Genomic DNA, 25020 nt, shown 5'->3' with positions numbered 1-25020 from the left:
TAAAGTATCCATTATTCGAGTATGTAGATCGGGTATATATATATATACATATATATATACCCGTATCGCAGCGAGAAGTAGTGTGTTAAAAAGCTAGAAAAGAAAAGGGAACATTTTAAAAATAACGTAACATGACTGTCAATATACAGTATTTGTTTTGTGAGTGTTACTGAGTGTTGCTGTCATCAAGGATTTGATTATCATTATTTCTTTCAATCAGGTTCGTATTTGTAGGATGTGTTGTGTTCAAGTTACATTCCGTGTTTGTCAATCGCTGTAAAGATGACAGGTTTCATTCATCGATTCGTTTCTTACTGCATCAATAAACAGCTCGTCTTCTTCTTTATCTGAGACCTGACACACTGCATGCAGGTTTTTTACACTGTCTTCCTTTAGCGGACATTGACTTTTTCCAACGTGTGCTTTGTTTCCGCAGTAGTTGGATTTATGAATATGCTTGTATGTATGAGACGCTTCATATTTTTGCTGCCTTTTCAATTGTGTAATTGGTTTTGTTCAGCTCTTTGGAACTGTTGCTTTTATCTGTGCACTGCGCCAGTTCACGTGAGCCGCGGTGTACATGCATCGAAGGTTCCCAGCTGTGCTGGTGCCATCTCGTGCTATGTCCATGGCTGTATTTAATGTTACCTTAGTCCTGGCACTTAAAACTTTCTCTCGCAGTTTCGCTGAGTTTGTGTCAAACACCACCCTGACCATCTCATCTTCCTCTCCATAAGCACAGTCCTTCACCCGTGAATATTTACCCGTGGCAGTTTGCTATTGGATTGCCGCTGACGGACGGCCTTATATGGGCAGGCACTAAATTACAAACGCCAGCGCAGCCTGTCTATGAACTTAATTTAAAGTGTAGGTTTACATCGTGCTTTGTTTCCGAAGTAGCAGAACTCATGAATATGGTTGTATATGTCACTCGCCGCTTCTTATTGTTTCGCTGCCTTCTCAATTATATAATGCATGTTTTCTTCAGCGCTTTTGAGGTCTTCCTGGTTTTCTATGTACTGCGTGATTACGTGGGAGGCGTGATGATGTCACACGAAACTCCCCACGGCGTTGAAGCTCATCTCCATTACAGTAAATGGAGAAAACTGCTTCCAGTTATGACCATTACACGTAGAATTTCGATATAAAACCTGCCCAACTTTTGTAAGGAAGCTGTAAGGAATGAACCTGCCAAATTTCAGCCTTCCACCCACACGGGAAGTTGGAGAATTAGTGATGAGTCAGTGAGTGAGTGAGTCAGTGAGTGAGTGAGTGAGTGAGGGCTTTGCCTTTTATTAGTATATATATATATATATATATATATATATATATATATATATATATATATATATATATATATATATGTATGTATATGTGTGTGTGTGTGTGTGTGTGTATATATATATATATATATATATATATATATATATATATATATATATATTGTCACACACGTGTGCATGGGAAGCAGCTGAAGGGCTTAGACAATACTGTTTATACATCTGCCCAGGGGGGGGCGGGGTACGCTGACGCTCTTTCTGAGTTCTCTGCAGGTCCCACCCGGGAAATCCCACCAGGACCCGCCATTTCCAGGAAGGACACATCACTTCCGGTTCCGGCCCCAAGAACGAGGTCACTTCCGGTTCCGGCCCTGAGGGTGATGTCACTTCCAGTTCCGGCCCAGAGGACGACATCACTTCCGCCCTCTGTGCTATAAAGCACACTGCCTTTGCTCTGGCAGGCAGTTCTGTTTTGGACTCCTATTGTGATAAACTGTTTAAAAATGCCTCAAAGACTTTTGCAGCCGGGAAACCGTATTAAACGGGTGGCTGCCCCAAACCTTTCCACGCCTCTGGTCTCCAGTTCTTACTATATATATATATATATATATATATATATATATGACAGCAGCAATCCAAGCTGTGAGAAAACAGTAAAAGGAGGCGTGTCAGACGTCGTGGTACATTTTCTGATGCAGCTACCGAAAAAAACTTTGTGACGCTGCCGCCAAATACACAAAACAATTACTTTGACAATCATGTTATATTATTTTTAAAATGTTTCCTTTTCTTTTCGTACCTTCTTTAACACACTACTTCTCCGCTGCGAAGCGCGGGTATTCTGCTAGTATATATATAAAAGGCAAAGCCCTCACTGACTCACTCACTCACTCACTCATCACTAATTCTCCAACTTCCCGTGTAGGTAGAAGGCTGAAATTTGGCAGGCTTATTCCTTACAGCTTACTTACAAAAGTTAACCAGGTTTCATTTCGAAATTCTACATGTAACAGTCAATAACGGTCGACAACTTCCGCCATGTTGAACTTTCTTATTTATGGCCCCATCTTCGTGAAATTTGGTAGGCAGCTTCCCTGCTCTAACCGAAACCGATGTACATACTTATTTCGATGGTATGACGCCACTGTCGGCCGCCATATTGAACTTTCCAACGTCACTAATTCTCCAACTTCCCGTGTAGGTAGAAGGCTGAAATTTGGCAGTCTCATTCCTTACAGCTTACTTACAAAAGTTAAGCAGGTTTCATTTCGAAATTAGCCCTCACTGACTCACTCACTCACTCATCACTAATTCTCCAACTTCCCGTGTAGGTAGAAGGTTGGAATTTGGCAGGCTTATTCCTTACAGCTTACTTACAAAAGTTAAGCAGGTTTCATTTCGAAATTCTATGCGTAACGGTCAACAACGTCCGCCATGTTGAACTTTCTTATTCATGGCCCCATCTTCACGAAATTTGGTAGGCGGCTTCCCTGCGCTAACCAAAACCGATGTACGTACTTATTTCAGTGGTATGATGCCACTGTCGGCTGCCATATTGGACTTTTCAATGGTCTTTGTTATTTATGGGCGCATCTTCAAGAAATTTGGTATGCGGGTTCCCAGCGCTAACTGAATCCTACTTACGTACATATATATGTCCATAGCCTGCAGCTCGGTCACCATGTTAGGCGGCGTTGGGTCCCCCATCCCAATGCCTCCCACGTTGTTGGCTGCCTGCCTATATAAGGCCGTCCGTCGCTCCAGTCTCTACATTCCCTTCCTTGCTTCGCCACAGGATTCACGTCTCCCTGCTGATAACTACAGCCTTTTTATTTAATCCACAGTTTCTCTGCTGTTTTATTGTTCATTTATTACGATTTTAGTTATTGTGTAGGTATTTTAGACTTACTTTACATTGTTCAGATACCCATTTTCTTTATCATTCCAATCGTACCCCCATTAACATGTCTATCGAGGTGATCACCATCGATCAAAGAACTGTCACTTACCGAGTGGTTTCCATGCCCAGAGATGGCACCTACCTTTTCCATTCTCTTTGTTACATATTGCACGGCCATATCAGGCTCACTCTTGATATCCGGAGGAACATTGTGTCTTATGTATTGAATGACTGGGACAGGTTCAAGGTGTGGACTGATGACGGTACAGGAGATAATTATACTACACAGGAGCACTATAAGAGTGAAATGCTTAAGCCCTTCACCTATGGTTCTGCATGTGAGTTGATGGCTGCCGCTGAATTGTTCGGTTGCCGCTTTCAAGTGTACCGAAATGGCCAAATATTTTACACCTTTCGACAACCGCCAATGCCTCTTAAACATCTTAGATTGACAGGTGACGATTTCAGTAGTGGAGACTTTGATGTTTATGAATGTTTAAACTCTCAAAAGCTGGATGTGAAGTTATCAATGAAACTGGTTGTATACTTACAAAGCTTGACAGATGCCGAATGTCACTTCAACACAAGTCCTACAAATACTGTCGTAACTGAAACAAACCATGAAACTCAAACCGATTATGACAGCAGCAATCCAAGCTGTGAGATTTGAAACAAGATTACTGTTCACATGGCCAACTGTAAGTTGCATGCTCAAGAGTAAGTTCAGCGCACAGCTTGGTCATATTACAACCGGAGGGCTGACCTGACAACGTGGCATACAAAAAGATCCTTAACAAATAATTATTGGTATATTTTCCCTCAGTTTAAAAAGGTTTAATTTTCTTCTTAATAAAAATTTTAAGGCAGTACTTCGCCGCTGCGAAGCGCGGGTATTTTACTATTTTTTCATATTTTTGATTCTTGTTTTCTTTTTTAACATCTTCGTGTCCCCCTTTTTGTTTCTTCCTGCCCCCCTAGGGGGGCCCGCCCCACAGGTTGAGAACCACTGGTCTAAGAGTCAAAAGGATGGGCAAACAGAGTATATTGTTTCATTGCAATAAAACAACAACAAAGACTCAACCCAATTCGGCCAAATCAGGTTGAGTCCCGATCAGTTCAAAAATCACAGCTTATATAATCATTTCTTATCTTTCTGACCTCACTAGAAGTAGCCTATTCGCTGCTTTCCCCAACTCCCTTTCTGCAGTCAGTATAATTAACTTTTATTAGAGCCACCAATATTTCTTATTTTCTGTCAATTATCTTTATTTTCCTGCTTCGCTTATTTTTAGACCGGCTGAGAGCCAACAGGTGTTTTTCCCTTCTTCAATCCTTGAGCTGTCTTTATCTCATCATTCTCCCTTCCTGGGTCCTCTCACTAGAGTTAAGCTTTAATTAAAAAAGAAATATGGCATGTGCCTTTATTTAACCATTTGTTTAGCAGGCCTAATTTGTATTAATATTTGCACTATATATTTTTCTATATTTATTTATGCTAATACATGAATACACTAATTTTATTTTCCATACTACTTAACCTAACACACACACTTGTGTGAGTTATAGGAGAAGAGTTCACACATACATGTTATTAACTTGCAAACTACTTAAAGGTAACACCCAGGCATGGAATTTAAACTCAGATGCTGGATCCATGAGACAGCAGCACAAGCCATTGCATCAACTTATAAATTATCAGGCAATTGGACTGAGACGTAGTCTCTGTTATACTAAAGAGTTGCCATATGTGTTGTGGTGGATGGCCTGGTAAAGGGCCCAGCCAGGATGCCTTCATAATGGAAGGACCAGGGGACCGAGCGTGCACAGGGCATTAGCCGCCCTGGGTTCCAGTGGTGACTCGGATCCCCACTGGGCATCATGGAACTTGGAATTTGCTGATACAGCTCTGTTAAATTCCGTGGGTGCCGCAATGGGTTATTTCATACTTCATTGGGCTTCTGGACCATTCTAATGAGCCACTGGAAGAACTCTGAGGTGCAATATAAAAGTAGCCCACTGCCTTCATTCAGGGAGTCAGAGTCGGGAGATGGAGGACAAAAGTTGCCAGGAGGAGGAGAGGAGCATTGACTGGAAGAGAGAGAGAGAGAGAGAGAGAGAGAGAGAGAGAGAAGCCAAAGAGTTGTTGTGTGTTTGCTGTACTGTGTTTTTACTCGTTGCTTTGGTGGGAAACACTTACAAAGGAAGCATTTCACACAAATAAAAAATCTTGTGTTTTTATATGTTTTATATGTCTGAGCCTGTTTGTGTTAGATTTGCAAACAGCAAACCACGGTGTATTATCCCTCAGTGGATAAAACATATTCAAAGCTCTTCCTTATTGCTAAAACTCAACTGGACTCCAGCACTAGCTTCATCTTTTTAGTTTCCACTTGCTTTGCTCCTTACTCCTGATTAACGTCTAGTCCTTTTGTTTCTGCTTCCTGTCTTTTTTTTGTTTATTTCATTTTTGACTCTCTGTTTTTTTCAACTATATCTCACTTTCTTTGATCAACCTTCTCCTGGTCATTTTTTTGTCAGTCACAATAATGCTCAAACACATTCCACATTTCTCCCTTCCACATGCATGCATATTAGTTTAGCTGTAGAGTGTAAAAGGCCCCAGAATGAGTGAGTTTGGGTGTGATTACGTGTGGCCCATCCAGTGTTGGATATTGTGTTTGGCCTTGCGCTGATAGGATAGTCTCCTTCTACACTGAACTGGGTTGAGTGGTGTTCACTATGGAGGAATGAAAGAATGAATGCACTGCGTAAGCTTTCAAGTCGAACAGATATGCATGTAAAGCAATTCGTTCATTGAACACAGTTATACAGTGGATTCCGAAAGTGTTCAGAGCGCTTCACTTTCTGTACATTTCATTGTATTATAGCATTCATTTTACACTAACCTGTCAAACATGGGTTAAAATCTATGTAATTAATGTAGACCTCAGCGTTAACATTTGCAATGTACCATGCAATGCTTCTGTCTCTGTTATATGCCATTAGGTATGGGATTCATAAAAGCAGTACTAATGCTTGTGATGCGCCATTGCTTGGAATGCCAGAGACATAGCAACCGGACAGACAGACAGACTCTTATGCTTTTATTAAGGTGAACAGAAAAATGTGACAGTTTGCCCATCAATCAATACTCAGTAACCAGTAATGACAAAATGAAAACATGTTTTCAGAAAGGTTTGCAAATTTATTAAAAATCCAAAACTAAAATCTCTCCTTTGTAGAAGTATTCAGACCCTTTGCTGTGGCAGTCCATATTGTGGTCAGATACCTCCGGTTTGCTTACACAGGGAGTCCTCGGGTTACAACGTCTCGACATACAATGTTTCGAGTTTACAACACTCACTCCCATAAAAACTTAAATAAAAATTGAGACATGAGTGTTTCGGCTTACGCCATTAGCGTTGTACTTACTGACTACGTGGGCGAACTAGTTTGGTTGCGCGCAGCAGAAGAATACGCAGTAATGCAGCATATGAGCGAAGGAGTTGGCAAACTAGTTTCGTTGCGCGTGGAGGAAGTGTTCTGTTTGTGTGGCCTTGTTTGGTGACTTTGTGGCCCTTATCATGGCTCATAAACAGAAGTCAGAGTCTTCAGATGGTAGTGCTTCGAAGAAGATGAAAGCCATCACGATGGAAGTGAAATTAGATATTGTACAGAGATCAGAAGGAATAAAGGTAAGGAATTTTTTTTTACACTCATTTTTTGCCATTTTTTTCTGTTACTACAGTACAGTGTACAGTATATTTATGTCCTTTTCCTTTTTCTGTGGCTTAGTTGTGTTTTTGTGATCTAGATTATGATTTTACAAATGTGTTAGGATAGGTAAGTGACTTAGGCTAGGGTGTGTTTCGACTTACACCAAAATTCGGGTTACATCACTATTGTAGGAACGGAACTGTGTCATAACCCGAGGACCCCCTGTATTATGTTTTGAGATGTTTACAACATGACTGGAGCCCACCTATGGCACAGTGAAGTGATTAGACATTTTTAAGAACGACACACATCTGTGTATATAAAAGAGTCACAATTTATATCCTGATAAAAACCAAGCTATGAAGTCCAAGGAACTCTCTGTAGACCTCTGTGATCAAGTTGTGTTGACGCATAGATCAGGCCAAGGGTGTAAAACCAGTTCTAAAGCTTTGAGTCTTCCCAGGAGCACAGTGGTCTCAATAATTGTGAAATGATAGAGATTTCTGCGGTGGACTGGTGTCCTGCCTGGGGTTTGTTTCCTGCCTTGCGCCCTGTGTTGGCTGAGTTTGGCTCCAGCAGACCCCCATGACCCTGTAGTTAGGATATAGCGGGTTGGATAATGGATGAATGGATGGATGGATGGATAGAGGTTTGGAACCACCAAGACTCTTTCTAGAGCTGACCAGATGGTCAAACTGAGTAACTGGGCAAGAAGGACAGCAGTCAGGTCAGGAAGATGGACAAGAACCCAACGGTCACTTTAACAGAGCCTTGGAAGTGCTCTACTGAGATGGGAGAACCTCTCGGAAAGACAACGGTCTCAGCAGCACTTCATCAATCAGAGGTTTATGGTAGAGTGGCTAGATGGAAGTAAAAGGAATATGACAGTTTAAAGGATCATAAGAACATGAGAAAAAAGATTCTCTTGCCTGATGAGGTAAAGATTAAACTGTTTGAGCACTACGTCTGGCGAGGACCAGGCACTGCTCATCATCTTCCTCATACCATCACTATGGTCAAGCAAGGTGGCGGTAGCACCACACTATTGGGGTGTTTCTTAGTGGCAGGGACTGGGAGACTGGTCAGAATTGAGGAAAGCTTGAGGTTCTTGAAGAAACCTCCTTCAAGTTGACCTCATACTGGTATGATGGTTCACCTTTCAGCACAACAACCCCCTTGAAGCATACAGGCAAGACAATGGCAGAGTGGCTTCTGGGCAAGTTTCTGCCTGTCCTTGGGTGGCCTGGCCAAAGCCTGGACTTAAACCCCATAGAACATCGTTGAAAAGACCTGAAGATTTGCCAATACATCCTACTCAATCTAATGGAGCCTGAGAGGATCTGCCAGGAAGAATGGGGTAAACTACCCAAACCCAGATGTGCAAAGCTTGTAGAGACTCTCCCAAGAAAACTCCAAACAATTGCTGCCAAAAGGACTTATATGAACGATAAATTTCAGGTTTTGAATTTTAATACATTTGTAAACCATTCTGAAGACATGTTTTCACTTTGCCATTGTGGGTTATCAAGTCTAGTTTGATGGACAAAAATGGCAAATGTATTAAATTTACAACAAAATAGACTGTGCAGAAAGTGAAGGGGTCTTAATACTTTCTGAATCCATTGTATATTGAATATTGTTTACTTAGGACTGTGATCAGCATTTATCATTTACTTATGAATAAAAGATTCGATTTCTCAAACCGTTCCTTACAGTTGTTAACCAGCATTCTTGAAATATGTCTATTATTTTTTCCCCTCTCATGGGTCTGGTCTGTTCTTTTTGTGATATGGAGATCATAATTCCTGGTCCTGTGTTACGAATGTGTTATGCAACATCACCATAAGCTCCAGTGCTTGCACCCTACACAGTATAACTTCTTAACCTCCTTTTTGACTTCTCAGTTAGTTTTGTATTCCATCTCCGGTGTTCTCCAGTTATACTTTGAAGCTCCACATGACATCTTGTAAAACTGTACACATAAACATTTGACCTCCTTTGTGTAAGATATCACTGTTATATAGTATATATTAAACTCCATTTACCATGTATCTGTTCATATTTCAGTTCTGTCAAGCGCCAATATGTCAAGAGAGGGTTGTGGAAAGGAAGGATGGACAATGCAGCTGTGCTAAAATGTGTTTCTAAGGGAATTTCTAAAGACATTACAAGCTATATTAAATTATAACAGATAATTTCAATATGCTGTGCTCTTATCACAGAGAATTCTGTATTTGATGGCCCCCGTTTTTTTCTCAACAGTGTATCCTCCGATGCTCACGGACATGTCGGTGCATGCCACAGGACCCCGATCTTTGAACGTATCCTGGACACTGGCAGGCAATTTGTCAGCTCTGAGTCTTCTTTGTGAATCTGAACTCACGACAGACCATGGAAAGCAAATTCTGGTAAGTTACAGAATCATTTTCATAAATTTTCTCCACGAGCTTTAGTAATGTTTCCTTCCTCCAAGCGATTTCTATCTACTGTAAGAGGAACTAATTGAAATGAAGAAGCAACCAAGTATGTAACTTCCTGCATTCTAGAAAAAGGGAAATATTAAGAATTGTTATTCTTATTTACAGTGCCCTCCATAATGTTGGGGACATTTTTCCTTGATTTACACCTCTGCTCCAAAGTTTAAAATTATAAACCAGACAATTCAGACATGAATAAAGTGCTCACGGCTGACTTTAATTTAAGGGATGTGGCCACCAGGGGGCGCCAGAGAGCCCCAAATCCAAGACACTGTATAACACCACGTGCTATAGGAATAAAATTATGGATATTTAGTCCACCAAGCAACTTTTACAAACCTCTTTCCAGCAATGTCCCACAATTCTACAATAAATGACCAATAGTTCTTCCCTCTTCTCTCCTTGGCTAAGTGTTGCCTGCTCCCTCCCGACTCTGACTCGTCCATTTGTGGCTTTGGGCTCCTTTTTAAGCCGGACCCGTGAATACTTCTGGTGTCATGTTGTAGCTTTCTGGAAGCACTTCTGGACCATGGGGAAAGTGGGAAGGTCCTCCTCCGACAGCGCTCTCTCTTGATCCATCCCCAGGGACCCTGTCAGGGCTGCACTTCCGGACTCCATCTCCCAAGCACTCCTGGAGGTGTCCCAACTGGGTTTCTATATGAGGACTACTGCCACCTGGCATACAGGGAATGAAACCACTCCAGATCCGCGGTTTTTCACAGTCTGTCCATTATATCATACCAGCCAGACACAAAGTTATTTTCCCATCCCATTGGCCGCGCCACCTGTCATCCAACTCTGGCCTCCCTTCCTGGCCAGGGCTCTCATTCTCCCCCTGCAGGGTATTTGCAACATTTTGGCCACACCAAGTAGAAGTGACAATACCTGTGTCTTTGTTCCAAACATTATGGAGGTCACTTGTATGTAATGCCTTTCATAGTGGTAACTTTGACCAAGACATTCACAGACTATTACTTTTAAATTAACATTGAACAATCAAGAGAGCAGATAAAGACAGCAAGCTCTTCACATTTAACAAGAATGGCATTTAAGTTTGTTGGATTTGGTAGGATGGCCGTGAAACTGAAGGGTGAATCTATCAGATTAGTGGAACTTTAAACTTTGTAGGTAAGTCTGTTATGGGGTATGAGGTTTGTCAAATCTTTTTTGAAAGAAATGAAAAAAAAAATACCTACACTACTTCAGAATTGATTGTCCTGTGTGGCGGACACCCTGATTATGGAAGGACTGGGGGACAGAGTATTTACAGGACAGTTTCTCCCCCGGACCGACAAAAGGCAGCCCTCTTTGTTTCCAGCTGGGCCACGGGTCATGAGCATAGAAGCTCATCCCTGTTGGAGTCTGTGGGCACCGCCAGGGGGCGCATGGACATTCTTGGGGTCCTATTTGGCAGCCGGAATAAGCTTGTTGGACAAGCGGTTGGGGCCGCCTCACTCCATTCAAAGAGACAGAGTCGAGAGGTGGAGGACAAAGCTTGCCAGGAGGAGTAGAATAGGAGAGGAAGAGAAGAGAAAGGAAAGAAAGAAGGGAGAGAGCATTGTGTGCCATTTGGTGCTATACTGTGCTATGAGGAGCGAAGGAAGCGGCCCACGTGTAAATAAACTGTGTGCTGTATGGCAAACTTGTGTCCTGCCTGTCTGTGCCGAGGTTAACAGGGCTGTATGCGTCCGAGGCTTCACACCCGGTATCAAGGAGGGTGGCCCGCCATGGCTTTGGAGAGCCTCTCCATATCCATGTAAAAATGATTGAATACATATTCATTTCTCCTTTCTAGTATTAATAAACTCCTTGGTATTATTTTAATTACAGAAGAACCACACATTAGATGGAGGCCTTAACTTTGTCTACACCATTACATTGGATGGTTTGTGTGTGTACACAAGTTACTCTGTCCGAATGCACTGTGCTGCTGCGAAACATTTCTGGAAATGGAGTAAATGGAGTGATCCTCAGGTGGTTCAGACTGGAAAATACAGTAAGTTAAACGATCGCTGCGGGTAACAAATGGAAACAGAGCTGTAAATTATTTATACCTTCTAGCAAGTGTCATGATTCTGTGAACCCTTACCACATACTGTACACACCCTTTTCTCCATCATATTGTTACCGTTTCCTGATTTCACCATACAGAAGAGTGTTTGGACTGTTTTCGTAGGAAATGATGACCACACTTTTTGTTGTACACTTGAGAACTGTCCGATTTGTATTCTGTCAATGCAAGAGAGTATGAAACCTGACATGAACACTTGAGACGCAGCCCCCCAGTCACTTTTAAACAGTCTGATGTCCTTGACGTTAGAGAAGTTCATGTCTCTCTAGATTTCTCAGCTGCATTTGAATGATGTTCTCAGTTCTGCATGTGTGTGTTATGATGTGGGTATGGTCATACTTTTTTTATGACGGGGTATAGTTATGATTGATCTTGAACTCGTTTTGGGGGTTTTCTGAGAGAAAAAGAGAGAGAGAGAGAGGGGTTAGGAGTACGCTCTGATACAGCGCATTGCCACACCCACCACATGACAAACCAACTCAGGATCCCAGTTTAGGATCTGAGTGCAGCCATGCAACAGGTGACACCTCAGCACCACACAAGTTCAGATGGAATGAAGCCAGTTGTGATTTTTTTTTTGTGGTGGCTGGAGTGCCAGTTCTGCCACCAACCCCCAGAATATTCCCAGCAGGTTGGAAGGCCTTAATGCAAAGCTGGATGCAGATTAACGTCATACCCAGGATGAAGCAATTGCAGGTTAAGGGCCTTGCTCAAGGGCCCAATGAAGTAGAGTCACTTTTGGTATTTATGGGATTTGAACTGCCAACCTTCCAATTGCCTGTGCAAATCTGTAGCCTCACAGCAGGTGTTTCTTGATTTTCCTAATATTTTAGAAGTTGTGTCATTTTTTCAGATTGTTTTGTTCCTCCAGTTTGATTTTTTTTTAACAAATCACTGCTATTTTCTTAACCTGTTGTTAGGTCCGCGTTGTTAGGGATGTGGCCTCAGGGGTTGTGACCTGTTAATGATCAGCACGGCAGGTTAAAATATCGATTGCAGGTACACTGCCTCATCTAATCTTTCAAAGCTTTTGCATAAATACTTTTATCGCTTATTGCTTTTTTGGTACAGATCTTTTGCTTCATTGTTTGGCCTTGTATTTGTCTCACATATCAGTTTTATTGCTATTCTTTTGATCTCCCAGTTCTGATCGTTTTCTACCTGGTTGCACCTCTTGTGGTTCTCTCAAAAATTACGTTTTGTTAGTTTGTTGACATAACTGTGTGAAGATGTGTTGTGAATATATAAGGAAAGGACGTCTGTCAAACGTTCTGGTGTTTGTGGCTTGATATTTGTTTTCAATTAGTTTTGGGAATATTTACATTGTTTTTCCTATCATTCAATATTTTTTATTATTTTACAGTGCAGCCAGTAGATGGTGCCACTGATCTCCAAACCCTAGACTCAGTAGTACCCAACACAGTTATAGGTTCAAATAATGAATTTTTAATCTTCCCAGCACCTTACCAGACACAATTTCTTTCTTCTCCTTCCACCTCCAGTTGAGTGTCACCTACTGCCTCCTGACTCTGACTCTCTGAGATAAGACGGTTGGCTCCTTTTATAATGGACCTGGAATGGCTTACAGTCTCCCTGCATGACTTGTGGGGAGCACCTCTGAGCTATTTAAGAACCAGGGCAGTACTCCTGTGACAGCACCCTCTGGCAGCTACCTGGGACTCCGACAGGGTTGCACTACTGGATGTCAGTTCCCATGAACCCTTGCAGGTGTCTAAGCTGGGACACCTCCAGCAGACAACTGATGCCTAAAGTATTGGGGGATGGAACTGATCCTGGTCTCTGGTTTCTGCTTGTCCATCCCCCTGACGTCTTCCATCTTGGCAAGAGGACATGCTGTTATCCATCCACAACACTTGCCTGTCCTCCATGGCACTCACAACAGTAACATTGCTGCTCTGCCATTTTTAGCTGCCTTCAGCATGGGTGGAGTCATCTATCTTTTATCAAAATTGCTCATTGTCTATCATGTTATCATCATGTTGCGGAGTTTGATTTCATAACTTTAAGACTTTAAAGACAACTATACTCAGAACTGTTACTTCTAAAGTTCTTTAAGTATTATTTTTATTAAAAATCATAATAACATTAGTATTTTATTTTTTTGTTCTTGTTCACTGACTAGGAGTTTTAGTTACTATCTTTGGGTTTGTTAACTTATCTCTCTCTTGCTTTCTCTGTATTTTGAGCTCTTGGTGATCCCGTGATTTGTCCCCATCTTCTACTCTGACTGACAGATCATCCTCAGAATTCAGCTCTGTCCTGCAATGTCAAATGGCAGTTGTTTCACCATATTGGCCTTTGTTGGATGGCAGACATGTTTGAATGTCTTCGATGTAATATTTCATATCAGCTAACTTTATTCAAGCTGTTTTAAAGAGTTAAAAGGTGTCCTGCAGTCTCAAGTTTTACAAGTGTCCTTATAAATTAAGACTGTATTATTCTGTTCTGGGGCTGGTTCAACTTACACATTATATTATACTAGCCGACACCCTCCGTAACATACGGCGGTGTAAGAGTAGGAACGGAAAAACAGTGAGAAAGGAATTCAGAAATCGAGAAGAAAGAAATACTTCTTGAAAGACGCAGTTGTGAATAGGTGTTTTGCTGGAGATAATGAGTTGAAAGATCTAACCCTAGAAAAAGCCACGTACAACAATAGTTTTGTTGCATGTATCTTGGACTTTCAGCCCCCTTCTTTACAACGCGAGCGGCAGAGACACGAAATATATATATACATACACAGACAGTAACTCCCCTGGGGCACAAGTGGGCAGCCCCCCTGGTTTGCATTGGGGCCACAGGATTGGAGCTTAGAAGCTGAACCCTGATGGGGCCCGTAGCCACTGTCAGGGGCACCCGGATGGTTTCGGAGTACTTCTGCCACACCAGGAAGTGCTGCAAGAAGGTTGTCAGTGAGCACCTGGTTACAGCATAAAAGGGGCTGCCTCACTCCATTCGAGGAGCCGGAGTCGGGAGACAGAGGACAGAGTTTATGGGAGATGAGTGGAGGCGGCCGGAGAAGAGAGGAAAAGAGAGAAAAGAAGAAATGACTGAGGACTGTTGGTGATTTGTGTGTTGTGTGGTGCTTTAAAGCAAAAGAAAAACAATAAATGTGTGTGTTTTTGGACTTGGGTATCCAGTAACTGTCTGTGGTCAGGGCTGGGTTTCCACAATATATATGGAAAATCAAAGGTGTACCTGTAATGGCAAACCGCAACCCGTGATAAAAATATCAGCTGCAATCTCTCTTTCCAGTAGAGTTTGTCAAAATTTGCTAAGCACTCCTAACCCAGAATATGTTTTTCTACTTTAGATGACGTTAAACGCTGCATCTTGACAGAACAGGGTAACATGTATACTGTTATATGGGTCAAGGACCCATTCAGGTAGTTAAGATGATGCGCCTAACAAACAAAAGTGGATAGAAAATGAAGAAAAGGAAAGAGGAGATGGTCTATTGGTATTAGGCCATTACACAATCATACAGTCAGACGAAATGTCATTGCTTTATCATGTCTGTTAAAAAAATCAGTTCCTTCTGTTCAAATAAACTTCCCTTTTTTGTTTTAGTTCCTTCAGCCGGACCCGATATTTGGAGGGAGATTAAATCTAGTGACAAAGGCCGAAATGTGACTTTGCATTGGAAGGTATATTTCATCATCATGTCAGTTGAAATGAGCAAATCGGTAGTCAAAATGAAGTAATCATGATCCATTTGTTTGTGAAAAATGGCAAATATTTTATCTAAAGAAAATGGAAAGGAGACAGTAAGATGTTATAATGTGAACATGCTGTGTGACTGATGTGACTGTACACCTGGAAACTCTGGATCACCCAATGCTCCTGGTCAAAACTCCAAGGCAATGATTGTTAGAATTCAAACACAACATTCCACACTTAAACCCATCTTCACCTTCAAATGATTAAGTGCTACTTATCACATTAAAAAAGACTTAGGGCCGGGATATACTTGATGCTTAGAATGCATGCGTGCATGCATCATGGCTGCTTTTGACGCATCCTCTGAGCACATCATCAGAAATTAACGCAACGTAAGTTACAGTACCAGCAGAAATCTGAGAGGTGTGTGTGTGTTCGAAGTTTGGTATGTGATGGCAGCATCGTTGTTTACTACATCCATAGTGACAAACATGCTTGTCAGAACAGCAGACATCAAATCACTAGCTTTTTGAAAGTGGATGTGGAGACGTGCAGACAAGATGGATGCAAATTTGAGACAGATACACCCTTGCAAAGCAGAAAATGTCAGAGAAAAGAAGTGGGGTTTCAGCCATTTCAAGATAGTGCAGTGTGACGGCAATCCACATTGCAGCTCCAACAGGAGCCATGTGCGTGCTTTGATGTTTAATGAATAATTCAATGCAGTGAAGTATATGTGCAAGTATAGTCGGTACACTACTTGCGTAGCGTCACGTATATCTTGGCCCTTAGAGATATTTGCAGAAACCCAAACATTCATAAAAAAGAAGAAATTAGGAGCTCACTATATGTGGTCAGTATGTGTCCTCTTCAGTTAAATAAGGTACAAGTGACATCATAGAGAGCATGTCCCTTTCACATTTGAAAGTGTACACTTTTCAGGAAGGCCGTAATTTGTCCTTACCTAGAAAACATAGTGAGTACAGTTTCAAGAAAATTAAAGACATGCACTTCTGAAATCTGAGTGAACCTCCTCGCTATCCCCTTTAATATTGCAACATTATAATTCAGAGTCTCCTCTACATTATTTATCCACTTGGCATTTAATAGATGAGATGTTTGAGCTCTGCACCAACTCTTCACATCTTTGAAATCACAGATGTCCTATAGTGGTGCATTACAATAAATAAAGAAATAAATGGCACGGCAGAAGCATGCTGCAAAACTCTGAAGGCTTTGTGGCTTGCATTTAAGGTTTACTCTACATTATACGTTCTCTTAATTTTCAGAATGTTTTTTTGATTCCCAAATGCAGTGAAGTGGTGTTGTCTGAAACTTATATAAAAAACAAGAAACTAAAGAAGGAAGAATTTTTTAAGAGATAATCTCAAATTCATACAGTAACTTGCATAGAGTACTTTACTGTATTTCTTTAACCAGTAGCAGTGTTCTGTAAACGCTGAAGCCAGCTCATAATGCAGCAAGTTAATAAAAGTTATTTTATTTATACAGCACCCTATCATACATTTACATACAACTCAAGGTGCTTTCCACAGAGTAATCAACAAAAAGAACAAAGATATACCATAATTACTTGGATATTGTCATTGATTAATATTACAATAACTTCTAATAAATGTAAATATACTAAATAGAAAACCTACCTTGGCATTGATAAACAAAACAAATCTTCACTCTTATCAGAAACAGCTTCATATTGTTTTCTAATTAAAAGCCTTATACGAGGGATGTTCAAAAAGTTTCTGCACTTTTATATTTTCTTTGGAAACAGTGAAGGCAAAAACATTTTTTGCTGATGGCAGTAAAAAGTTGGTACAACTCTGGGAAAATTGCATTGCAAAGGAAGGGGACTACGTAGAAAAGTGATGTAAATTATTAATACTGTATATATGCACGTATAAGTTGGGTCTTGAAACCCGAAAAATTGATCATAAAATCAAACCCCGACTTATACGCTTGTTCAAAAATTCGACACTTAATTTTTTTTTTTTTAACATTTTCTTGCCTCCTCCAATCCCGCATCAGTTTCTCAGACGCATCGAATTTTGTTGCAGCAGCGCAGTTACCAATTTCTTTTGCTACTTCAACGATGTTTAATTTAAAACCAGCTTCAAACTCTCTTCTGATCAAATGCTCTTACGACACCCTAGCCATCGGTCCTTACTCCTTTTCTATGTTAACTAATGTTGTCTTATTTTAATTTCTTATTTTGTCTTTTATTTTTCTTTTCTTCATTATGTAAAGCACTTTGAGCTACTTTCTGTATGAAAATGTGCTATATACAGTAAATAAATGTTGTTGATAAAGGTATATGAGGGTGAGAAATATAAAAAAACACAAATCAATGCAAATGTCACTTTGGAATAGTTTGGGTATTACCGTGTGGTCACGTAGGCACAATAGAGAGCGAGAGAGAGAGGTTAGGCGCTCATGCTGATACAGCGCATTGCTGCACCCACATAGAACAAAAAGGCAGTGTGCTCCATGGGTATTCTCTCAGGTGGGCGTTGGCATATCATAATCTCTTGGACTAATAGCGTGAGATTTCCGAATTCGACTTACACGACCGACATTATAAAATACCAGAAATTATGCGGTAAAATCAAGTCCAGACTTATCCGCGGGAGAACTTATCCACGAGTATATACGGTAAATAGAGTTAAAAAAAGTATGGAAACTTTTTGAACATCCCTGGTACATAAAGACGGCTAGAGAGCAACCAGAACTAACTTACATGTATGTAAAATGTATACAGTATATACAGTATATATCTACATTTGACATAGACATTCATACATCACAACACATTAAGCGGAGACAGTCAGATGTCATTAAATTCACTGGACAGAAATAAAAGCAAATCAAACAGTCCATGGCAGTTTCGGTTGATTAAGGAAGCACATGGAGGTTTTGATTCCTGAATGTGATTAGATGACAAGGCAACACGGAGGAGAGGGAAAAAAAATCCTGAGACTGGGGCAATAGGAGAAAAATGAACTGCTGGAGGGTCACGGTCGGAAGACAGAAGTGAGCAATCAAATAGTTAAGTCTGAATGTAAGAACAAGTTAAATTCTTTGATAAAACAACATTTTTGGTTTCGTCCTGCAATTTCTTTGAATAAAATTCACCTGATTATGCCTGCAATAGTCAGTCATTCTTGATCTTGCTGGAGTTAAGGCACTGTACCTTTTCATTCGTGTCTTTACTTAAAGGATAAGTTTGGTATTTTTCAAGTCAAAGTTATTTATTTACAAACATGCTATATATGCATTTGCCACACAAAATTGTGTTAGAAAGTTAACTACTGTCCATAAATTAAAAAATATATTCTTGCCCGCTGTGGCGTTTTAGAATGGAGAGTATAGGGCACAGAGGAAAAACTTGAAAAAGAACGTCCCATTTTTGACCAAAGACCATTGTCGAGTATTGATCCGCACCTTCCATGTTTCTAATGCCTGTTTGTGACAACAAAAGGGATCTAGAAATAATCATTTTGCTGCATAATACTGGTACAATTGTTCTCGTGGTAAGGGTACATTTTCTATTTGCTTGTGCAAATGTGTTGTGAAAAATTTCCTGTGATCTGGGCTGTCGGAAGGAAACAACCCCCTGAAGAGGTGAAAGGTTATTGTGGAAGACTATACAAGTGCTATTTAATCAAAAGGCTCTAGCTGTGAACCTCCAGAGCTCCACTCCATTGAGGAGATTGTCACCTCATATTATATGTCAGTGATGGCACCTGGTTACATTATGGTTAAGGTTATGGTTTGGGGAGTGTTGGTTTACTTGACTTGAGTCCACCAAGTGACAGAAATCTGCAATCCAATTGGCTGTTCAATAGGTCAGTAGCTACTGAATTGCGGAGCTGCAGAGGTCTCCAGCTGGACCCATCTTGTGCTGTCATGCATGGCAGGTTTTCTTTTAAAATGCCAGAATCTAATAATACTGATAGTCTTTTTGTTCAATGACATGCATAAACTATTTTACAACGTGTGTGTAATTGTAAGACACATATCTATACTTGACAACTGTCTTGACTTGAGTAATGGATGCATTTGGTAAGCTTTTATGCTTTTCCTCCATGCCTCATAGACTGCAATGTAAAGCGCCAGTGTGGACAAGATATTTTTTTAAATTTATAGAAACTTTAGAACACAATTGTGTGTGGCAATTGCATATATACCACGTTTGTGAAGAAATAACTTTACAACAAACTTATTCTTTAATAATTGTTTGGTAAAATAACGATGCAAAATTATGAAAGGTTTACAGTTTGAGTAATTCTTACTGGAATGTAATAAAAGAAAGGTTAAGATGTTGATTGGTTTAGGAAAGTTTTGTTTACTGAATTCTTTTTATTTTTAGTATCCTGATAATTCCCAAACAAATGGCCCTATTGAATACTACAATTTAACCTGGACATCACTGCAAGGTCTGCCTCATACAAACTCCATCATAATTAGGGCGGAGAACGGTATACAGCATGAGAAAAGACTCTGGTTCAGTAACGTGTCATACATCATCACAATCCAAGCAAAGAACTCAGAAGGCTGGTCACCACCATCCACTCTGACAGTTCCTTCTGCTGCAAAAGGTACGTATGGCATCATCATAGCAGTTCAATTAGAGTAGGCGCTCCAAAGACATCTGCAATATTTTATTATCTCCCATGTATTCATTTTGATTTTTTCACATGTTAAAGCACCCCAATGTTAATGGGGTGCTTTATGGTGGCATTCCATTAGGCTGTTTCAACAATTTACATTTTTATTCTACGGGGACACTGTTTTTCCTTCAATATCCCCACACACATGCATTTTAAATGAACTGGTAGCTAGAGTGAGCGATTGTCTCCTCTGATCAACTGGCTTCCCATCCATTGCTGGGTCCTGCCTTGTGCTAACTGCTGCCAGGATGGGCACCAGCATCCTACAACCCAAAATGAAATTAAGCAGGGGTCTGACAATGAATATACTGATAGATGTTAGAGGAATATGACTTGACATACTTATTTTTTAATAGCAATTGTGATTTTTGTGTTATAAAAGAAGCAAATTGGCTAGCATGCTTATCCAGTTATGTTTATGTGAAGATGGCAACTCAAAAACAACATCAATGAAGGGCCAGAATTTGCACAACTGTATAACTGTGAGGAAGCACTGCTAACCACTGAATCACCAAGCTGCCCCATCATTAACTAACTTAATTATCACATCAGGTGAAATCAATATAACACGTCAGATAATCAAAGGAACAAATGAGGGCTTCAACCTTACCTGGAAACCGGAGACCTTGGTGACCTGTGGCTACACTGTGGAGTGGCGTGACAGAAGCAACATCAGTTCCTCTGGTCTTCACTGGGCCAAATTCAATTCCACTGCTGCAGTCATAACTTCAGGTACTGATGATTCTAAACCACTTCATTTAAGGGGTGGGGTGGGGATACTTCATTAAAAATCCGGTTCTGAAGAGAACTTTGCCATCTCCAATTTATGAACAATGCCACTGTGGTGATCCATTCACCCGAAATAGTCAAAGTGGGTGGGAAACCTCCAAACACTAGCCAGGAAAGCAGGCCTGACTCCCATCACCCAACCCAAAGGAGGTGCAACAAAAGGCAGCCTAGCTTCCAATTGTGTGGCTGGTCTTGGCCTAAACCTGGCGAAAATGCTCCCAACACTGAAGGTTCAAAAATGCACTCTGAAATGACCCAAAACAAATTAAAATGGCGCACTAGGGAGGGGATAACCATAAATCCCTAGCAAGTACAAAGCAAGGCAATAAAAATCTTTATTAACAATATAGCAAAAATAACAAAGTACTAAAAAAAAAAAAAAAATCAAAAAGGAGACAAAAGAATTTGCAGAAAATGCAAGCCACGGCAAACAAGTCCAATCCACACACAATTCACAAGAGCACAAATACATCATAAACCAAAGAACCAGACAAAGAAATAGCGATTCTAACTCACCCACCTCTAAAGCACATACAGAGTACCACAGAGGGACTGCAATTCCCATGAGCCTTCATAGGGGCTGAGAGCAGCCACTCAATGGAGATTGACAGGTAGCCCCGCCTCTTGGGGAACAACCCAGAAAATACAAGAGACCTGGCAGTACAAGCATCCCCACATAGAAACCAGATAATGAACAAAATTGATAAAAAAAAAAATATATAATTATATAAACAGTAAATATAAATAACAATATTAGCATACATGATAACCAAAGGACCAAAAATAAACAAATATGACATAAAAAAGGAATTTAAACATAAGATGGGGGAGTGACCCTGGCTAAAGCTGCTAATCCCTCTGTGAGGTTTACATTACCTTTTTACCTCAAGTCCCATTACCGAAAAGACGCTTTGGTCACAAATTCTAATTTGAATCTTTACTTTAATGAGTGTACTGCAAATCAGAAGGCGACAGTTCTCAAAGCAAATGGGCATGTTGGACTTCAGAAGGTTGTCTTATAAGCACAGAATCTTCACTTTGTAAATAAATAGTGACCACTTTGTAGTCCAACTGTTTAACATGTTCTGTCACCAAGGCAGGTGAAGTAAAACTGACTCGGGTTCACACAGTCAGTCACAAGCAGGAACTGAGCCGATGTCACGTTACATGATTTTTTTGTCACGGTGAATGTCAGATTTGCCAGTCACCGCCGCTGATCTCATTGCTGTACCAAATTGCACAACTTAAAATCACAGCCTGTTATCACATTTCCCAACCAAACACCGATCTTGTAGCACAGTCATGCTCATCCCTTTATATGACAGTCAATTGCGTGCTGCCTGTTTGAAGGGTTACCTACTGCAATGAGTTCAGCAGCACTCTCTGCCTCTTTATTATTTTTTTTCTATTATTCTATGTTATATGAAACATGAGAAATCAGACAGATGAGCTTCTCTTAAGTTTGTGAGATCCAAATCCCCCGTGTGCTGCCTGAAGGAGCCGCCACTATACCAGCACTGTGTGAAGGGTTAGCTGTGGTGTGACAGTCTCTGCCCTTTTTTCTTTTTTCTGTTTTGTTTTTGTACATAAAACACGAGATAACAGACTGACAAAGTTCTCTCCTGTTTGTGAGGTTCGAAGCATGCGTCTTCCTTATTCCTCATCACTACATTCTATGTATTGTAATTCCAGATGAGCATTCATTGGACGTCAGCTCTCCCGCATACACAGCCCGACCCTCCGACGAATGAGAAAATAAAACCTGCATGATTTTATCGAAGTGAGCCGCAGACGGGTTGGTCTCATTCATTATGTATGTCACATTAGGGGATTGTCTTCACGAGGGTGCCACCAACTGGCACAGAATTCTGCAAATGAAGGCCTCAAATGAAAATCGCTGGAAAAGTTGCCTAAAGTGACATAGCCTTTGTGTTTCAGATGTCAGGTCCATAGCCACTAAACCCCAGATGTTTACTTTCTTTAGCTGCTTTTCAATTTGAAATATTATATTTAGGGAATAAATTGCATAGCAGGTCTCTTTTTTCTTTTATGTGTGACAGGAAACTTCAGAAAAGGAGAAAGGTACACATTTAACATCTATGGATGTACGTCAGCCGGTGACCGTGCGTTGGAAATCATGACAGGATACATGCAGGAATTATGTAAGTGCCATTTTGTGCAAAATAAAAATGTTGACAGTCCATTAAGCAGTCATGCATGATACTCATTTTTCCTTAAATGATAACATTCCACGTGTTCTTTTGGAAAAGTTTTTTTTAACCTGCTATTTCCAATTTAGGGTTGCAAGAATAAAGTAGGTGTGGTGGACTGGCGCCCTACCAGGGTTTTGTTCCCTGCCTTGTGCCCTGTGTTGGCTGGGATTGGCTCCAGCAGACCCCTGTGACCCTGTAGTTAGGATATAGCGGGTTGGATAATGGATGGATGGAAGAATAAAGTAGTAGGGTAACTAATTCTAAAGAGGTGCCAGGTCTGGTCACTGTCTGCATGGACTTGTATGTTTTCTTAAGGTCACTGTAGCTTTTTTGTTCCATATCTATATAGATTGACTAGACACTGGCACTTAGTGAGCGAGTGAATATGGGTACATACATTATTGTGCCCAACAGTGGATTGGCACCCTTTTGAGATGTGCTTTGCAGTTGGTGTTGTTGATATACAGTAGCCTCCTGATCCCAGCAGTCCTACAAGTGAACAAAGCAGGCTCAGGAAATAGATGGATGGGCACATACATTCCAAGATAAAGAATTACAGAGCTAGTGATCCATTTGACATTTTGCTGCTGAGATGAGACGAAGTTTGAATATAGTGAGCAGACTTCCACATCAGTGCAGACTTAATCCAGCCCAACTTGGACTTTCACCTCTTTTGTAGGATCTCATGATTAAACTCCCTTAGACAGAGGGGATATTCAGAAGCTCTGAGAAATCTACCAGGCCTGAGTAATGCATTTGCAACATTCTTAAAAGACTGAATAATTTTAATGAGACATAACAGCAAAGGATGAGAAAGACAAGTGAAAAGGGAAAAGTTCAGCAACTGATCAGCAAAAATAAACAAAAATAAAGAGCTGACAGAGACGTAGTGAAAACTCCAGGCATCTTCGCCAGCCACACATAAGATTAAAAGCAGTATTTTACTATGTAGTTATAAATGATCTTCTTCTTCTTTCGGCTGCTCCCGTTAGGGGTTGCCACAGCGGATCATCTTCTTCCATATCTTCCTGTCCTCTGCATCTTGTTCTGTTACACTCATCACCTGCATGTCCTCTCTCACCACATCCATAAACCTTCGCTTAGGCCTTCCTCTTTTCCTCTTTCCCTGGCAGTTCTATCCTTAACATCCTTCTCCCAATATACCCAGCATCTCTCCTCTGCACATGTCCAAACCAACGCAATCTCACCTCTCTGACTTTGTCTCCCAACCGTCCAACTTGAGCTGACCCTCTAATGTACTCATTTCTAATCCTATCAATCCTCGTCACACCCAGTGCAAATCTTGGCATCTTTAACTCTGCCAGCTCCCTCTTTCTTGGCGTGAAACCATACTGTTGCTCACTAATCATCACCTCACTTCTTAACCTAGCTTCCACTACTCTTTCCCATAACTTCATGCTGTTGCTCATCAATTTTATCCCCTTGTAGTCACTATGTATTTATAAATGATATTGTGTAAAAATAAAAGTAGTAAGGGGAGTTGTGTGGCAGGAGGTGTAGAGATTTATTTTCAATTGTGCTTCCCAATGCATATATTAATATACTGACAGATAAAAAGAAATGTAGCATTTTCTGCAATAGGACTGCAATAGAGTACCTTCACGAAAATTGTCAGTTTGTTTCAACATTACAGCTTGTGCAATGAGCCATTGCAATTTACCAAACACATAAATGCTGATTTAGGTTTTCTTTTTGGACCAAGTCATCGGGTCATCTTTAATCCATCCATCCATCCATCTTCCAACCTGTTGAATCCGAACACAGGGGGGTCATCTTTAAAAAGTTCTTAATTCAAAGCTTAAGTCTGTGCATTTCATAATGCCTCAAATAGAAGCAAGGTAGAGGGCCACTGACATGTTGTAGTCAGGCATATCATGTGCCAGCCTTGTCAAACACTACTGATTAAGCCTCTCCACTTTGTCCAAGCAGTAGCCAAGACTTCAGCAGGCTGGCAGGATAGATGATCATCCAAGATTTGGCCATCCTGAGGTGACAACACCAGAGCAGGACTTAGATAACAGACTTGTCCATCTTAGAAGTCATTTAAGGTCTGACGTGTTCCTACAGCAGTACATGTGAATTTCCCCTTAGGATTAATAAAGTATCTATCTATTTATCTATCAATCATTACCAGGCCACACACAGTTGCTGTGGTCATAACTGTCCAGAAGAATGAATGCTGG

The 25020-nt window shown here is 40.7% G+C and overlaps 1 protein-coding gene across 3 annotated transcripts in view; it reads left to right on the top strand.

Moving 5' to 3' along the window:
• The window catches only part of osmr (oncostatin M receptor), a 94333-nt gene that overhangs the window by 51570 nt on the left and 17743 nt on the right, over positions 1-25020 (top strand). For all 3 annotated transcript variants that reach the window (XM_039750643.1, XM_039750642.1, XM_039750644.1), the window contains exons 8-13: positions 9160-9305; positions 11205-11370; positions 15037-15113; positions 19514-19742; positions 20367-20546; positions 22664-22765. In XM_039750643.1, the coding sequence (XP_039606577.1) occupies positions 9160-9305; positions 11205-11370; positions 15037-15113; positions 19514-19742; positions 20367-20546; positions 22664-22765 (900 nt within the window). The remainder of the gene's footprint in view (positions 1-9159; positions 9306-11204; positions 11371-15036; positions 15114-19513; positions 19743-20366; positions 20547-22663; positions 22766-25020) is intronic.

The sequence above is a fragment of the Polypterus senegalus genome, chromosome 4, assembly GCF_016835505.1.
Source record: "Polypterus senegalus isolate Bchr_013 chromosome 4, ASM1683550v1, whole genome shotgun sequence".
Lineage (NCBI taxonomy): Eukaryota > Metazoa > Chordata > Cladistia > Polypteriformes > Polypteridae > Polypterus > Polypterus senegalus.
The sequence above is the reverse complement of the archived record's forward strand: the minus strand, read 5'-3'. Positions and strand labels throughout refer to the sequence as shown.